At 39.9% G+C, this 17,427-nt stretch overlaps 1 protein-coding gene across 8 annotated transcripts in view; it reads right to left on the bottom strand.

Moving 5' to 3' along the window:
• The window catches only part of CREB5 (cAMP responsive element binding protein 5), a 255,774-nt gene that overhangs the window by 98,703 nt on the left and 139,644 nt on the right, over positions 1 to 17,427 (bottom strand). The window contains exon 1 of one of the 8 annotated variants that reach the window (XM_021290302.2): positions 185 to 352. The exons of the other annotated variants lie outside the window; for them this stretch is intronic. Within the exon in view, the coding sequence (XP_021145977.2) occupies positions 185 to 231 (47 nt within the window). The 5' untranslated portion in view covers positions 232 to 352. Of the gene's footprint in view, positions 1 to 184; positions 353 to 17,427 lie in introns of those variants that run through there. 8 annotated transcript variants of the gene reach the window in all.

Here is a 17,427-nt window from a genome sequence, read left to right as displayed (position 1 = left end):
TGGTCAAAAAAACAGCTTCTGCTGCTGAGAGTTGAGTTTACACGCACCAGAAAACAAACTCTGTTGAAGTGGAAAAGAGAGTGGGAAAGGGGGACTAGGGAGGGGAGGAGGAGAGGAGGAGGAAGGCAACGGGGGTAAAAAAGTATATAGAAATCAGAAAAGGAAAAGAAAATTAAAAACAAACCTCATGGACATCACTGAGCCTGAATTCCCTGCTGAGGTGCAGAACATGAGAGCCCTGGAATGAGTGTATGTAGAACTTGAGCCAAAGCTTAACTAGCCCGAGTGAGTCATATCCTTCCCATTTGATTCCTGTCCAAGTGATGATGTAATGCCCTGGCCCTCTCCCTCCCTCGCTCCGCTCCTCGCTACACTACCTCCCTCCTCCCCTTTTCTCCTTTTTAGCTCAGTGCTGGTGAAGTCACCATTTAAATCTGGCAGAGCTGAAGCAAAAACTTCAATGTAACCAAAACAGCCCCAGGCCAAGTTCCAGACTTACTGAGACTCCGTGGTGCAATTGCCATTGGAAACGAGTAAACAGAGAAAGAAACAGTGCCGCCTCTGAATGGCCTGTGCAGCTGCCTGCCCCAGCACAGGAAAACCCGTGGACGGGGCTGACATGATTGACGGGGGGGCTGATCAGAAGATATTGCACACAAACACGCTCATTCCCGAATGCCCGCGTGGTCCCAGCGTCCAGAAGATCCAGCAGTTGGGAAAGGAGGAGATGGAGCTGGAGACCAGGAGGGCAGCGGAGAAGCCGTGAAGCGGATGCAGCCTGTTTGTGCGGGTCTGGGGAGAACAAATACGCTGCTTTTTACAGCGTATGTGTTTGACTAGGATTTCTCTGCCTTTGCTGCGCAGGGCTTGAACCGAGCCCTCTGTTTTTGTAGGATAACTACAGGGCTGTTTCTTGGTGTGCCTGCAAACATACAGGTGCAAGACACTTTTTTTCTCTGCTATTTAAAAAGCACCAGAAAAGTCCCGAGCCGTAGAGCACTGCAAGCTTATGAACTAACTCACTGTAGTGCTGCTGCTATTGCTAACCCTGCATTTAAAACAGTTCCCTCCTGGTGTTTATCTTCCAAGTCTGATATTCATTATTTTTTTGAGGCTAGATAAACTTTCTATGTGGAACTAATAATAATTTTTCAAAATAGAAGAAGCTTTTAATGTGTACAAGCATAAGCTATTGTGGTGTGAAGCGCTCTGCTTCACTGGATTGCATTTTCGAAGTCCTCCTGATCTATGCTACAGTTACTGTGGCTGAAATACCTCCCGTGTCCTCCCCCACAGAGGTTTTTTTCACTGTTCATCATTCACAATTAGTTGTAGTCAACACAGTACAAAACAGTTGCTCCACAAAAGAATACAAAGCCTAAGTAGTAGAAATAATAATAATAATAATAATAGAAAATGTTTAAGCAGACCTATCATTCCTCAGCAATCCAAAGACTAATAGTTTCAATGTCAAACTGCAGAGACGTAAGCATCTGAAACACTGCAAAGGTATTTAAAAGTGACTTCTTTCTTTATAAACCAGGAACTTCTGCACATTTTACAAAGTCACTCTGTGTTGCAGTGTGATATTCAGTTTTCTGACAGACAATGGATACATATAGCCTTCAAAATTCAGAAAACAATAGGAAAACATCAAAGCCAATGTGTTTTATTTACTTCCTTATAATGTTGTGAGTTTATGGAAAAGCAATTTGTATTGCCTAGCAGCATTTTAGAGAAAGAGGTGTTTTTTTTTGCGGCGGGGAGGATTCATTACTTGATCAAAGCACAGATGCAACAGAGATTATTGTAAAGTGCCAAAGTCTCCTCCTGAGGATGCTCTTATGGTTATAAATTATCTTTAGAATATATTTCTATGGCTCAACACCATTAGCTTCAGTCATGGATCAGTCTTGAATTCGAGTAGTTTCAGCCATAAATTCAAACAATTTTTGTTTGAGGTATACATGATTTTTTACAGACAGAATGAGGAGAAAAAACAAATGTTTACCCCATTCAATTAAAAAAAATACAGTTCTCTGCAGCAGGCTGACCTGCTGGATGACATCCTCAATTGATATTGATGCTGCAGCCACTCAGAGTGACACCTTTATCAAGCAAGGCAGCTCTGAATTAGAGGTGATCGGACATAATTATTGCTGGCGCCACTGAAGCCTGTGGCTTGACAGCATCAGATGTGGTTGTTATAAAGTTTGGTCCATTGTGTCAATGGCCTGTATAACTCATTTATGTCTGAATTACCAGCTATTGATTTTTTGTCTTCTGTAATGTAATAAAATAAAAGTTAGATCATTCCGAAAGCTTTCTTTTAATTCCAGCCTTGCTGATAGTTTCATTTTAAGCTCAGCCCACTCCTCCCTCCCTATTTTTAAAAAATGTGACTTCCAAACCTTTTTCTGTGCATGTCTAAGAGGTCATTTTCCTTCCCTCCTCCTTTTCATTTGGTCCTCTTACATTTACACTGCTGGATTACATAGTTTATGCTTATCCAGTTATGCCACTGCCATCACTATCAACTTTGTCATGGGCTCAGGACAGATCCCTGTGTCTGAACAGCTTTAAACTGAGGGGGAATGTGGCTACAACCGAGGCACAGAGGGAAGGAAGGAAGCTGTCACCAAAGAGAGAAACTATTACCCTGAGGAACCCAAGTTACCTGAGGCTGCTTGTGCATACACACCCATTCCTGCAGCCTTTGTCAGTGAACCAGCCTCTTCTCACCCTTCTGAAAGACCCATACTTCCACCACCCTGCTCTATTTGGAGCAAAATGCAACCAAAAAGATGATGCAGGAGCTGCAGTGCAGTTCACTGTCCTCCTGAGGCTTCAAGCACTTGCCTGGCAGCTGCGCTCTCTCCAAGAGAAAACTTTGTTCACTAGAAACAAGAGCAGACCCATTGTCCATCTGTGAGCATCTTCATCAAAATATTACAGGAGTGACTGCATTTGTATGGCAAATGGCCCTTTCAATTATTATTACCTGCATAGACACAAGTCAGAACAATTAAACTGCCTTGAAAATAGCCTTTGTCTAATACAAGATATTACCAGAAGTTAAAGCATTTTCTTAAATGAACAAGAAAGAACTAAGCAGCCTGAATTGCTGACCATTTTTTAATTATGTGCTTACACTGAAGTCCCAATTTAAGAAGCAAACTGCTTTAGAACTGAACTCCTGCTCGAAAGGAGTTAAAAACTTAGTTGTGCTTGCTGATGGGAACACAAAAGGTTCTTTCCAGTCAGGTATTTCCAAGGCCTATTGATTTTTTCTTCCCCCTAACAGGAAACACTGTTTTCCCATTTTCCTTCCTGTGACAGACCAGTTAATGATAAAGAGTGTCCTGTGCTCAGAGGAAATTCCACTTGCATGCAAGAGCTCCTTCTTTATCTGTTTACTTGTCTGTTTTTTCTTTCTCCCCCACTCCGCCCCCATCCTTAAATTTCCATGCTCGGCCGTGCTCAAGAATAGGGCTGTTGTGATGAGAGTTGTGAGATGTTTTAATTCTGATGGGAGCCTTCTTCAAAGCAGCGTCCTGGCCAGCACAGTTATGACTCCAGCTTAGCTGTCTAGTTCAGGAATGCTTGCAACACCCTCCCTGCAGCATGTTTCATCCTTGGGGAAAGGGTGGTGGGGCACACCACAGATGTTTGGTGTAACAGAAACTCAACAAAAATCACTGCTCCTGCTGAAAGTTTCCAGTCTGAACAAGCAGAAAGCTCTGAATTTCAAGAGCCCAAATGGATTATCACACTGGGATTATCTCAAAAGCGTATTGTAACAGGGAACTGGGTGTACTACAGTTGAGATTGTGGATGGACAAATCATCAGTTCTACATGCATTTTAGGTGAGTGTATCACATCCAGCCTTTGGGACTGACTTGTGCCTATTTTATCACTGGCCCAAAGCATCAGCTAAGACCCTATCTGTGGACGAAAGCAGTATAGCCTGATTATTTTTTTCTCCGTTGCTTGGCTCTCAAAGAGGCTTGATTAAGAAAATATTCTGTAATAATGGTCCTACACTCAGGAAAGTCTCATTTTATTCTGACATTATTTTTCATTTCTAACCCAAGAGCCTTACAGTCCCTGTGGAATTAAAGAGGCCAGACAATTTCAAGGTTAAATAAGCTCTAATGACTATCACATGTATGGAACCTTAAACCTAGTATTAAAAATTATTTTTTTAAAGTGGCATCTCTTCCTTTTTTAATTTAAAATAACCATCCAGGTGGTTTCCTAAGGATTTCTTTGCAAATTGCTTCCAGTGAACCTTTTCAGTTACAGACCACTGCAAACCCATGTGGTGTTACTCAGTGTTCAGTTCAACTTGGGTGTCCCATGTTTATGTAGTGGACAGAGGGACTGTCTGCAGAAGTGCCTACACATGGAGACTGTGAGGTCTGAGCAGGCTAGCTGTCACTAGCAAGGATACAAGAATGTATAGGTCCACCAGTTTCAGCAGAACTTAAGTAAGGCAGGGTTAAGACTGTTTTTTTTCAAATTGTTACTGATATAGTGGGACACATATTCCCAGGTCACTTGAGTGCTTCAGAAAAAGCCATTCTTCTTTAAGTAGACTCAGATCAGAGTGCTCAGCATTGAGCTGTACCAGAGGTAGAGCAGGCTTTTCTATCAGCTCTCCAAATTCTTATGAAATAGAATATCTGGAAATAACCTTTGTGAGAACTGCCCCAGATTTCTTGTGCATAAACACTGTAAGAAACTGGATTCGACTAAGTCTAAAAGAATCCTGGAACAAAGTTCTTCCTTTCTCACTCAGTTGCCCAAACATACTGCTAAGTTAGAAACACACTACTGAAAATATTTCAGCAAGAAGAACTAGCAAGGGTTTGAGTCCAACAGCTCTGGACACAGGTGCTCTGTGACAATCCATGGAGATGTGCAATGGGCATGATGGCTGAGAGACCTCCCCACGGCATTTTTGCAATACACCTTAACCCAAATCTTTTAGAACAATCTCGAGATAAGAAGCCTTTCCCCAGTGACAGTCCTAAGCAGGTTAATGCCCGTTGGCATAATGGTTTTGGTTTTGTTCTTTTGGTTTTTGTTTGTTTAGTTGGTTTGGTTTGGGATTTTTTTGCTGGGGACACACAACCACTGGGAAATGGAATTGCCTACTTATTATACACTTGCCAAATAGCTGCGGGCCAGTGATGAGCGGCTGACCTGGAAGTGAAGAGCTCTGTATCCAATTACATATCACTGAGTCATCCACTCCGAGCAGCCAGCTATTTTATTACAGCTGTAAACCACAAATACCTAAGACGAATAATGCAGTAATTTATGCAAAATAATAAATAATGCTTTACATTTTGCTAGAACCTTTCACCCTGAAAGATCCCAAAGCACCTTGAAGGCCAGCCATAAAAAGGCATGCAGTGCAATCACCCTTGATGTGGGATATGGCAGCCAGCCAGAAAACAGTGCAGGAGTGCAGAGGGGAGATGTTGACTAAGGACAGAAGTAAACTACTGCAATTATTTTTAAAATGCTGTGTAATCTTTAATATTCATACATAATGAACAGGGGGTTCCCTTCCCCCACTGTGATTCTCATTACTCTAATGGATAATTAGAATATGGTGGTTGATAAATGGAGGCACTGCTATTTTTAGAGTTGCTTGAAGGTGCCTTGCCATCCATGTACCCTAAATATTTTGATCCCAGATCTCAGATGTCTTAATTTTTAGTGTGAAACTCTACAGGCTTTGTCTTGGACCCAGTTTCAAACTCGCATTACATACAGTCACAGCTGAAATCTTATAAGAGGAAAAGGATATAGTTTTGATGTTATTTCCCCTCTGTACTTCTAATAGACAGAAAGGTAGGCTCAAATTGCAAAATCTGGATTAAAAGAACAAACTCATATGCTCTAATTAAATATGTGCTATGAAGCACAGTATGGTAAACACTGAATAATAGTACAGATTAGGTCTAAACCAAATTTTTGTCTTTCCATTAAGTGTCTTCTTCATGCATTTTTGTTAGCCCTCATCTTTGTTTTTCAGCATGAGAACAATAATTAATATTCTATGAAACTTTTAAAAAAATGAAACAGGCAAAGATCTGGAACTCAGTTCCAACTGGAAAAGGAGAGTGCTGGGACTCAGGTCACCATTGTTACAGATTATAGATTTGCAGTGTTATCTGATAAAAACATACACAAGATACCTTGTAAAGATACGTCCTCTTTTTCTAGTAATCCAGCTGGTAGTACAATATTTCCTCTATGAAGATAAACAGCTAGAACTGACCACTAGGAAATGTTTGCTGGACCCTTACTGGACAAACTGACTTAAGGTCTGAAGTTCCATGAATTATAGGTAGCCAAATTATTCTGATGGTCCTGTCTCATACTCAAGCACATTTACACCATTCAATCACTATACACACAATGAGAATTCATGATTGAAGTGGTACCATTTTGAACTTGGCTCTGTCCAAAGATCTGAATGTCATTTACATCCAGTGTCTCGACACCTAAACTCCAGCCTCTTTTAGTACATACTAGAAATTTTCAATGTTTCTTAAAAAACAAAGAAGTCTGCTGCACAGAGACTGAGATTGTGGCCACAAGGGCCAGCCTGCAATTCTCTGTTTGCAGTGACTTCCCTTGAAACATAACGTTATGTAAAGTTTCCAGCATAACAACTCAGCCATAAGAATTAAAACTCTCTAGTTGATAACATAAAGTTGTTAAATGATTAGACACCTTATTTTAAAAGGGAAAACCTATTGTCTTGGGGTTTTTGGTTTTGTTTTTTGTTTTTAATTGGTAATGGGAGTTAAACAGGAAATCCTAGTTCATTTTCCTTCATAGTAACTTCTCCAGTCACAGATTCATTATCTGAGAAAACCTTTCTGAAATCAGGTGAGGTCCATCTGTACCCACTTATGTTTTTAGGATGTACATACTATGTTTAGTCCTCCAATGCTTTTCTTCTGGAAACGTGTGGCTATCTATTACATCTAAACATATTAAAACCTAACAGATCTCTCACAGACACTTACACAAATCATTTCAGGACTCTGAAAGGAAAACATCTGCATTTTACTGACATCAGAGTTACACCACCAGTTTAATTGTAATGATAAATGAAAGAGAAATTATTTCTAACTTCACTTCCACATTCAGTGGGGCAGGATGCTGCTTTACTTTTAACATCAGTTTCTATGAAGGAAAACATACAGCTTTTCTACTCTTGCCTAAAAGCCAAAAAAAACCCCTTCAGAATAAAAAAAAAAAAAAATCTAGCTACAAAACATGCATGTGCACTGAAATACCCAGTAAGTACATATTCACACAAACCATGTCTACTAGATTTACACATGGAGCAGTTGTCTACTTGGATTTCTTCTAACACTAGTCTGTTCCTGCCACTGTACAAGACCAAATGGTGATGCTTGTCCTTAGTGATTGCAGCCCACATCAATGAGACGTTTCTGCAAATTCTGTGTTGGAAAAATTGCACTGGCATGTTGGCATCCCTGGTGACTTTTCACATAAGGACAGAAGATTATTTTTCTGTTGAAAAATGAACCACAGTCAGCTCAATTTTAAAAACCCCAACAAACTCGACTTTTAAGTTGTTTAGATGGAGAAAAAAATTATTATGGAAACAGGATAAACAGATTAAAACAACAGTGACTAACTCATCTGAGAACCTGCAGAGTTCACTTACAGCCCAAGATTCCCTCTAACATAAGAGGACACTTCTGTGAATATTGCTGAATAGTTTTGATGTAAAAGAAGCAGCACCAAAACCAGTTTCCCCACTTAACTGGGATATGTCCCTCCAGGTTTTAATCTGCAATACCCAAGCCTTTACTGTTTTTCTCCTGTCTCCCCAAAACTTTCCTTTTTTTTTCCTCCTTCCAAGTAGCTTGAATTTAATTTCTTAGGATTTAGAAATTTTCTACTGTCATTGTCTTTCATGTTCAAGCTTTTGTGTGTTAATTATTCTGCATGGAGATGCCAAGCTGAATTCAGCTTGAAACCACTTCAGGGCTTATATATTCTTGTAATTGCTTCATAACTGGAACATATGTCTCACCACCCTGGACGTCAATAGTTGCAACATCATTTTCTCTGGCTTTTACCAATGCAATTTTACCTCTTTCATATCTGGCCAGACTCCTGCTGCAAAGATCTTTTCCCAACCCTTTGTGTTGAACATGCCAATGTAATCCCTTAATCAGTTCAGTCTTTCCTCCTGAAGTTACTTTCTTTCAGTTTCAAGACCCTTGGTAACCCACTTTGCTCCACCTTCCCTAGCATGTTTTCATCAGTATTGAAAGTCAGCTCCAGATCAGGCCACCATGCCAGCCTAATACCTCCCAATGCCTCTGGAAAGCCATCTTCCAGATGCATCATTCTTTAAAAGTGCTGGTGCCTAGAAAATGAGCAGCCCACCACAGAAACTTGTTGCCATTCCACAACAGCTTAGCCCTATCCATGAGCCCTCCTCCTACATAGCCATTTCTGGATGATGAGCTCCCAGCTTCTTGTGCTTCTTCTAGAAATTTTTATTAGTCCCCCCAGGCACAGCCTTGCATTTTTTAATATTGAATTTCATTCCATTGCCATTACCTCAATACTCAAAGCTCATCCAGGATTTTTAGGCTGGTTTATTCTTTTTTTTTTGGTATGATATCCAGGTCCTTCTCTGTATTGCCAATGTCTCCAAATCCCGCGTCACCAGCAGTACTTGTTATACTTGCATTACCGTCATTAATGAAAATGCTAAACAAAATCAAGACTGCACTGAACATTGTGTAGCTCCATGAGCAGCCTCCTCCAACCTGACACTTACCAACACCACCCAGTTCTTTCCCCTCCAGCAAGCCCCATTTTTAAGCATGCTGAATGAAACCTACCTGCCCTATTTCCTAGAGCAGATTCCCCCACATTAGCTGTAGCTGCTGAGCAGCCTGCAGCTGTCAGCAGCTTTTACCAAGTGGGAATTTGTCAGTGCGAATAACAGTGCAGGACAAAGTTTACCCTTATTTACCAATTCACTCCCAGCCCTGCCTGAAATTTCTCTTAGCTGACAATGTGGGATAAGCAACCTTTTGGAAAGTTTTGAAGATAATAAATGTTTTAATTACGATGGAGATAAGTAGGATTAATACTACTGAAATATTTAAGTGACAATTCAGATGTCTGCTGCCTCTCAGCACTTTTGTCAGAGGATTTTTGTGTCTGTGCCCCACAGACTCGAGAAGCCCCCCATGTCGCTGCGTGCTATTCTGCTCCTCTTACACTCATTACTAGGCAGTATCATTATGTAGAATTTTCAGTGTTCCTAAAAGGGATTTCAGGAATGCCACAGCAAAAAATGGATGGTTTGTTTACTTGATTAATGCTGTGATCTATGATTACAAATCTGTCTACTGTTGCTTTCACAGGAAATTATTTCAAGAACTTCACTTCTGGGTGTTGCTTAACATCCAGCACCGACTCCACTATAAACTCATACACATGATTTATCTGGTGGCCAGCATGTGTGGGAGGAAAGATCTAGGAGTCTGACAAAACTCCTCGCTCCCTCTAACTTTCAGGCCATGAGATGTAGAAATCTAGACCATTACACTCCTAAGCCTGTTTGTAAATCCTCAGCCAATGCAAACTATTAATATTGAGCTAAGTGAGTGCGAAATGAAAGTGATTAGGCACATCATTTTTTAAAAAAAATTCATACGCACATGTTTTACCAGCTCTAAATGTTAAACCAGCTGATTACATCATACCAACACAGTTATAAAGATTCCAAGGTAACCTAGGGAACTGTTTTTACTAAATAACAACCGAGTCCCTTAATTTAATATCAATTCACACAAAACGCTTACATTTAGCTTAATCCCCCTCCACAGCAACCTCGTGCTGCAATGCCACGCTGTCTGTTCAGAGCGGCAGGGATGCTCTTGCCGTCGGTTCGTAGGGCAAAGCTCTCCGGGGACTGCAGCAAGGCTTTCTCAGATGAGGGGCCCTTGTCTGTTCTATTTGCTATTCTTGGTGGCCTGCCAGCAGCCTCAAATTTGGCAAGGTTCAGAGCACAAGCTACAGTCGGGTTGCTTGATTATCATGAATGTTATTATTTTTATTGGTCTGTTAATATGTTTTCAGTTTGCTGTGGTTTAATTTTGCTTTGGATGTCCATGTTGGCTATTCTGTGTATCCAGCCTAAGGAGACATAAGTATGGGCATTCATAACAGTCATCATCTAACTCTTACCCAGGATGGCTCATACAATTCTTGTTTCTTTATATTTTGGAGGCCAAATCATGAAATCTCTATGCAGTTTCATCTGATTCCTTAGGTGGTCACCATTTCCAGGGTGCTCAAAAAAAAGGTATTAAATAACTGCAAGTACTGTTAAAAGAAATGGAATCTGGAGGTGCCCAAAAGCAGCTTCAGGGATTTAGTAAAATGAGAGCTGACCAGGTAAACACAAAGCAAAATGAGAATTAATTTCAGGATGTGACTGGTGTGATTTCACCTGCCTTGCTGCTGTGCTTGTAATATGCATATGTAGGAACATATATCTCACAAACACACACCTAGATAACAGATATTATCATATAGAACGCATTATACATATATAATAAATGTGACTATGTAAAAAGATAAGGCTGACTTAAAAGAAAATTGCAGGATGAATGACATTAGAACTTATGTTTACAGTTGCATCTTCATTTTCATTCTATCTCCCTTTTTTAGATACTTTTAAAACCTTCCAAAACTTTCCCTTTTTAGGCTGAAATACTGCAGGCCTGGTCTTTGCCAGATAATGAATATTTTAAAAAACATTTCCTTAAATGATTTTGTCTGTCTTTTATGCGGACAGTGAAAAGTGTAAAGAGTTGTTCAGTCAGAAACCCTGGGAACTGAAATTTGAACTTTGCCATGAGAACAGTCCACTAAAAAAATGCTTTAGAGAGCATTGATAAAAATTAGGGGATTTTTGTTGAAGCGCTTCAAAGTTCTGTTATGTTTAGCCCAATTATGTTTTCTACGACTTTTCTCACTGAGTTTTAAATCATGCACCTAAGAAATACAACTCTATTTTTCATTTCAGCTAACCTGGTTTCCATAAAAAATTTATAGGGACTAAGAAAAAGGTCTGTAAAGTGCAGAGTGCTAGTGAGTTTAGAAAGAAGCACAGATGAGAGACAGACTGATATACCGTCTGGAACTCTGCTCAGCTCATTCACAAGAAATGTTTTCATATAAGAGCTTTCTGTTTTGTCTTCTTCACACATACATTTGATCTAATCTGTTGGCTCTCCTAGTCTACGATACCAATTTTATTCTTCCTGTTCTCACTTACTCAGCCTACTCCAGGCTACATCTGTGGCCTCCCTAGCCCTTCTGCTCCCTTCCACCCCATCTCTTCCCCTGCAATTAAAAATACCAGCATCTTGAAGCCTCATTCTTCTTTTTCCTGAGGAAGAACTCCCAACTTAGTTCACTAAACCACTGCTCTTTTTTTCAAATCCCACCCAACTCATGTCCTTCATACTGCCTATCTGCCTTGAGCTAATAAGTGGCAAAACCAGCACAAGGAACCATCAGAATTCTTTTTTCCACCTAAACGTATTTTCATTGAGCTAAGCTTTCTTTCCTGCAAAAGAATCTGCTCTTGCTCTGCAGTCTTGCCTCTCAGTAGCCTTGCAAGCAAAATTGTCTCATTGTTTGGAAACAGCCAGGCCCACTGTACCTTTACAAACTGCTTTAAAAAATGTGGGTTTAGCATGTGCCAGGTAACACTGTAGGCTGCAGGTAGAAAGTGAACTGAAGGGTCAAAGAAGGGATATAAACAGAATAAAATAATAAGGACCGTTTTTCTCATCAGAATAGTCTCAACGACTGAGAAAATTCAGAATTCGCATGTTTTACAGTGTAAACTGTTGCTAAAAATGTTTTTTCAAACATTTACCACAAGGTGACAGCAGTTCTTTAATGCTTTTTTTATTTTCAATTCCTGCTGTATACACTCAAAGCAGGGGTACAAAGAGGCAAAGACTTCAGACAGGGAAGTCATAAGGGGTATTAATGCCAGGATCAGAGACCGTTCATATAGAACAAGAACCACATAAACTAGAAAAAAAAGAAGAAGAAGAAAAAAAAAAATAAAAGGATTAAGGTCAGGTTTAGTAATTTGTACAGAGGTATAAAGTATGCCAGTTTGTGGTGTTCTAGGATTTATTCATACTTTTGAAACCAGACCAACTATAGTAGTCCAGCCTATAGTGAGGATACTCAGCTACAGTGTCTCTTTTGGCTAGATCTTATCACCTACAAAAATGAAAGAGTAAATACCTTATGCAGTATAACAATAATAACTTTCTTCAGTTTACAGCCCCTCCTAATATTGGGAGACTTACACCATACTGCTGTAAGCCACCTATTGGGGGTCTTCCGTAGAATGAGAAAATGAGGTGTTCTGTGCAAATCTATCTACCTTTTGTAGATGTATTAATAATAAAATAGCAGTCAGGACTTATTGCAGACAAGTGGAAATACACTGCAGTTAATGTTAGCTGAATAATGTTGATCCTAGTCCTCACTAACGTTAGATATAAACAACCATGTTGGTGAATATCTACTAACCTTTAAGTATCAAGAACAGATTTTCAACAGTGAAATCAGAATAATTCAGTACTGAAAGTGCAGAACTTAAAAAAGGCTGCCTTCCCAGTCTGTTCTACTACATCTTCAATCATATAGCTATAACATGGAAGTTTATTACAAAAATTACCTGAGAGTATCCATACATGTTATATACACTCACTTAAGTCTTTATATTTTATATATATGCAGTTCTTTCCACTCAGAAAGGGTCACAAAGCAATTTACAAACAATATATGCAGGACTAACTTGGGACATTTAATGCAATATGGTCTCCCTTCATAGAGATACATGACTAAACATCCCCAATGAGTAATATGGCCAGCAGCCATAACAGCCTCAGGCTGTGATCTGGTCTGCTCTCATGAGCTAAACAGGGCTGGTCTTGGCCAAATGCATTTGGGAGCCCTCCAAGGAAATCCCAGGGTGCTTCAGGAAGCAGAGCTGGTGATTCAGTAGGTGGCACGCTTCCCCTGGAGCCAGGACTGAACCAACCCCTCCAAGGGAAACTGGTAGGTGCAACACAATTAACCAAATGGGATTTCAGGCAGGAGACCTCAGCCGAGACTGGTCATTTGTCACACTGTCATGATTTATTAGCAATGCTATGGATTCTGCAATTAAAAACAAAGAAGTCATTGCTGCTGAGCAGTCCCCTCTCTGCAGAGATCCTTTAGTTCAGGGAAGTTCAAAGAATTTATTTCTAGCTTTTCCAGTTGCAAAGATTTTGTTTCAAATGGGAACCACCTGTAAGTGTTGCTGAGCTTTTTGGTCCTCACAAGTACAAAGTGAATTTGTTATCTCCTACCCACATTTTTAAACACAGGTGTGCAAATCCTTTCTTCCATCTCAGCATCAGAAGGTCTCTTTTGAAGTATCACATCCACTCCTAGGCACTGTTCCTAGCTAAAGGTGGGCCAGCCAGAGAGAGCTCTCTGGACAGCTTGAGAAACTTTTGAAGTCTAGAAAAGAGGACTAAGGACAGACTGAGCAGGTTGATTGAGCTACAAAAGACAAGACAGGGATCGGACATAATATATTTTCAAATACACAAGAGGCTGCTGAAGACAGAAAGAAGAAATAACCTTTATTCCTATCTATATTGAGTAGAAGGGTTCAGGTTAGACTGAAAGCAAACTTGTCTCAAAGCAAATACAGCTAAGCACAGCAATAGGATGTGTGCTCTGCATTTCTGGAGGTTGTCAAAAACACATTAGAGATATTTCTGTCAGAAATGATGTAGATGTTACTTAATCCTACTTTGGGCACAGGATTGGATGAACACTTGAAGTCCCCTCCAGCCACATAGCTCAATGATTCCATAATTTTTATGAAAGCAAAAGATTTATAGCTTCGGCATTACAGATTTCTTCCTATTTACATTAAGTTTAAAGTAATAATAATTCCACCCCACCAAAAAAAAATAAAAAGCTTAAATCTCATCACATTTGACAGCCTTAAAAAACTGTGCCATGACTTTAGGGGGATGACAGCGAAAATTACACATTCTTAAAAATTTTAAGCAAAATTAATCTTATGATCTTGCTCTTCTTTTATATAGACAAAATCAGAGCTATACACTGTTCTTTCCTTGAAAAGTCCTAGAGAAGAGCTGAGTTTCACATCTGAGTCAACAAGCAATGCCATGAATGATGAAGAATCTACTAATGCTTGGAGAACTGTCAGATCACTTTTTATTTAAAGAAGAGGCAAAATAGGGGCAAAGGGGAAAAGAAAGACACTCCCTGAAGCATAAGTATGACCTCCACAAAAACACCAACTTTTCCTGGAGGCTTCTTCATCAGTTGGGTACCTGGTGAGCTGCTGAGTTCAGGGTAGTTTGGGTCTCCCCTCTGGAGCAAAAGTTACAGTGCTGGTATTAACTGATTCCACTTTTAGCTGATAGGGCCTCTTGCACCCTGCATTATAAATCTAACGATGAACAGAGTCCCAGAGAATATATTGCTAAAGTCCAGCTAATACACCCCTGAAACTTCCTTCCCTTTCCCTATTATGGTTTTATTTTTTGAATATAGGCAAAAAAGTACAGAGCTACTCAGTGATTCAGAAGAGATCTTTGCCGAGTTATTTTTTGGGGAAGGCCATGTGGGTAGATCATTTCCACGTCAGAGAGAGATTAACAGGAAGCATATAAACATAATAAGAAGAAAGGTTTAACACAGCCTGAGCAGTACTGGCATGTGGCCCTGAGAAAAAGTGTGCTTTTGGGTCAGGATGCTGAGTACAGGGGTTAGTGGCTACAGAGGGGAAGCCATCCTTGGTCCTTTGCTCCCCATGCTCATGAGAAAAGGACTTCATTTCCTGCAGTAGATACAAATACACTGAAATACTCCTGATCCCTTCAACAATTCATTTACTAATTCAGAACTACAATAAAGCCCCTCAGGTTTTGCTTGGCAACCTGTGTCAAAGCAGAAAAAAAAATCATGAATGTCAGTAAATTAAATTTCTTATAAACCTTAAAATGCACTTTCCCTATGACTTAGGAAAACACTTTCAAAATGTAGATAGGACATGTATCTGCTAATTGCCTTTGTTAGTTTGCAGGCACATAATCAGATTTGTTAGAAAAATAGCCTCACAGGAGATGGCAGAGTTTATTCTTCAATGAATGGCTCTTAACTGAGATTTACAGTACAGACAGATTACAAGCTTTACTTTCTCTACAGAAACAAAGAATAGAGCCCTTCTAAACAAAATATTCAAACAATTCAAGAGCCTAAAGAAAGAAAGGTCTCTCTTCTTGGCTAGACAGTTTTGATACCTTAATGACTGTAACATTTTAACAGCTGTGGGAAAACTGACATTAAAAAAATACCCAGCCCAGAAACATGGTCTGTGTACAACATCTTTGAGCTCTTATATTTTATTAGCAATTTGGATTCATTACTGCTTTAAGGAGGAAGGAAGGGAGGTAGATGTTCTTGAGAGCTGTTTCTCTAAATGTATTAACCAGAGATTTCCAAGCACGATTTAATATAACACAACTCAACCCTGAAAAAGTGGCTAACGGGTGAGATGTCACCATTTATCCCTTCATTGAAATTCATGCTCTGACACAAGAGGTCAAAGCAGGTATTTGAGCTATCTTCCTTATGAAAATGAGATAACCTCCTTTCATCCCAAAGCCTGCTCTGATCTTGGCCCCCTCCCTCCCTTCCAGCCCGACGCGAGGCGGCAGCTCACGGTTACCACACTGTCACCTTCCTTTTGAATTATGATGCTCTGAAAGAGCGCTGGAGTATTTAATAGCCTGAGATCACAGGCTCTCCTGACACAATACTTAACCAGGTTCTGCCTTTCTTTCAGTGTGCTCATTATTTGCACATGGTCTATGACATCCAGGGAGAATATGTTATCACAGAAGTTCTCTTTTCTCCCACTGTTTGCTCTTCCATTGTATTTATCTCCCTTACCTGACACGTTCTTGACTGTACTGTCAATTTTCTCAAAAAAAGAGCATTAGCACAGATTTGGGAGGCCCTGTTCGTTAATCTTTTAGGAATCCTAAGGTGCCCTTTAGGATTTAAAGCAAACACTGAAGCCTGAAAATGACTTATGTTCTGAAGCTCAACACCCACCTCCTGATTATCCCATTAGAAATCCCTCGAAGTCTGTGTTCAGACTTCATCAGTCTCAGCTAGTCAGACCTCAGGGTGGAGAAATTGGACATGATGAGTGTTCAGAAATATTGCACAGGGAGACATTGAGAGAATGTCTTGTGGTAAGAGAGTTTTAAGGGAGTAGTTCTGCTTAATTACAACCATATTGAAGCTGTGCTTTTGGGAGGGATATAAATAAGGTGGCTAACAAGCTGAGACACAAAGTGCGCTTCTTTTGCCCTTATAGACACTGAGATCCCAATTTTGTTACACTTTAAAGGGCTTGTTGATTTATTTTTAATAGCTAGCTTCTTCTCCCAGCTCCCTCCCTTTTTAGGATAGGACTGAACTACGAAATGAGTTTTTATTATTTGAATATATTATAGATTTATTTTTTCTCTAGGAGCAAGGCCATTGTTCTTTTAAGTAAGCCATACATCTGTCTAACACAGAACAACCCTCTCCTTTTAATAACAATTTGTATCCAGACCATGGGTATTATATCCTCTTGTGCTGATCAGAGAGCTTTTCAGGGAAAACCACAGCTCTGGATCTAGCAGCATTGGTGATGTCCTGAGCAGGTCACTCCTATAGAGCCCAAATGGGCTTAGGAAACAGTCCACAGCCAGACAAACAACCTCTCAGTGCTGCAACCCATGTATCAGTCAACAAACTCAGGTACTTTTCCAGAATATAAATGGCAGCTCTTGTGTCAATGATAGTTTAGTTGTTACATTCAGCTTCTTTTAGAATTATTATGCAGTGTTAATTTTCTAACATATGCTAGATGCTTAAATACCTGAAATGATGACCTCTTCATACCAAGGGGAAGTTCTGCACCTAAAGTAGTTAATAAAACAGCTCTTCCTCCATTTATCTACATTATCTTCTTTTTGTGCCCATGCCTACACTCCCTCAACTGAACACCTTTTCATAAATGTTTGCTGCTCTGCTTTCAACAGCTATTCCCAAATCAGGCAAAGGATGTAAGATCTGACATATGGACTGTTATTTTAAATCTTCCACCTCAGCTTCAAAGCAGCATGAAAGAGTGCTTCACAGCAACCTTCCCCATGAACGTCCATCATACACCTGACCATCATCTGCTTCAGTGACATACAGAGCAAAGA

The sequence above is a fragment of the Columba livia genome, chromosome 2 (genome assembly GCF_036013475.1).
Source record: "Columba livia isolate bColLiv1 breed racing homer chromosome 2, bColLiv1.pat.W.v2, whole genome shotgun sequence".
Classification (NCBI taxonomy): Eukaryota; Metazoa; Chordata; class Aves; order Columbiformes; family Columbidae; genus Columba; species Columba livia.
Note: the sequence above shows the minus strand (reverse complement) of the source record. Positions and strands in the feature narration are given on the sequence as shown.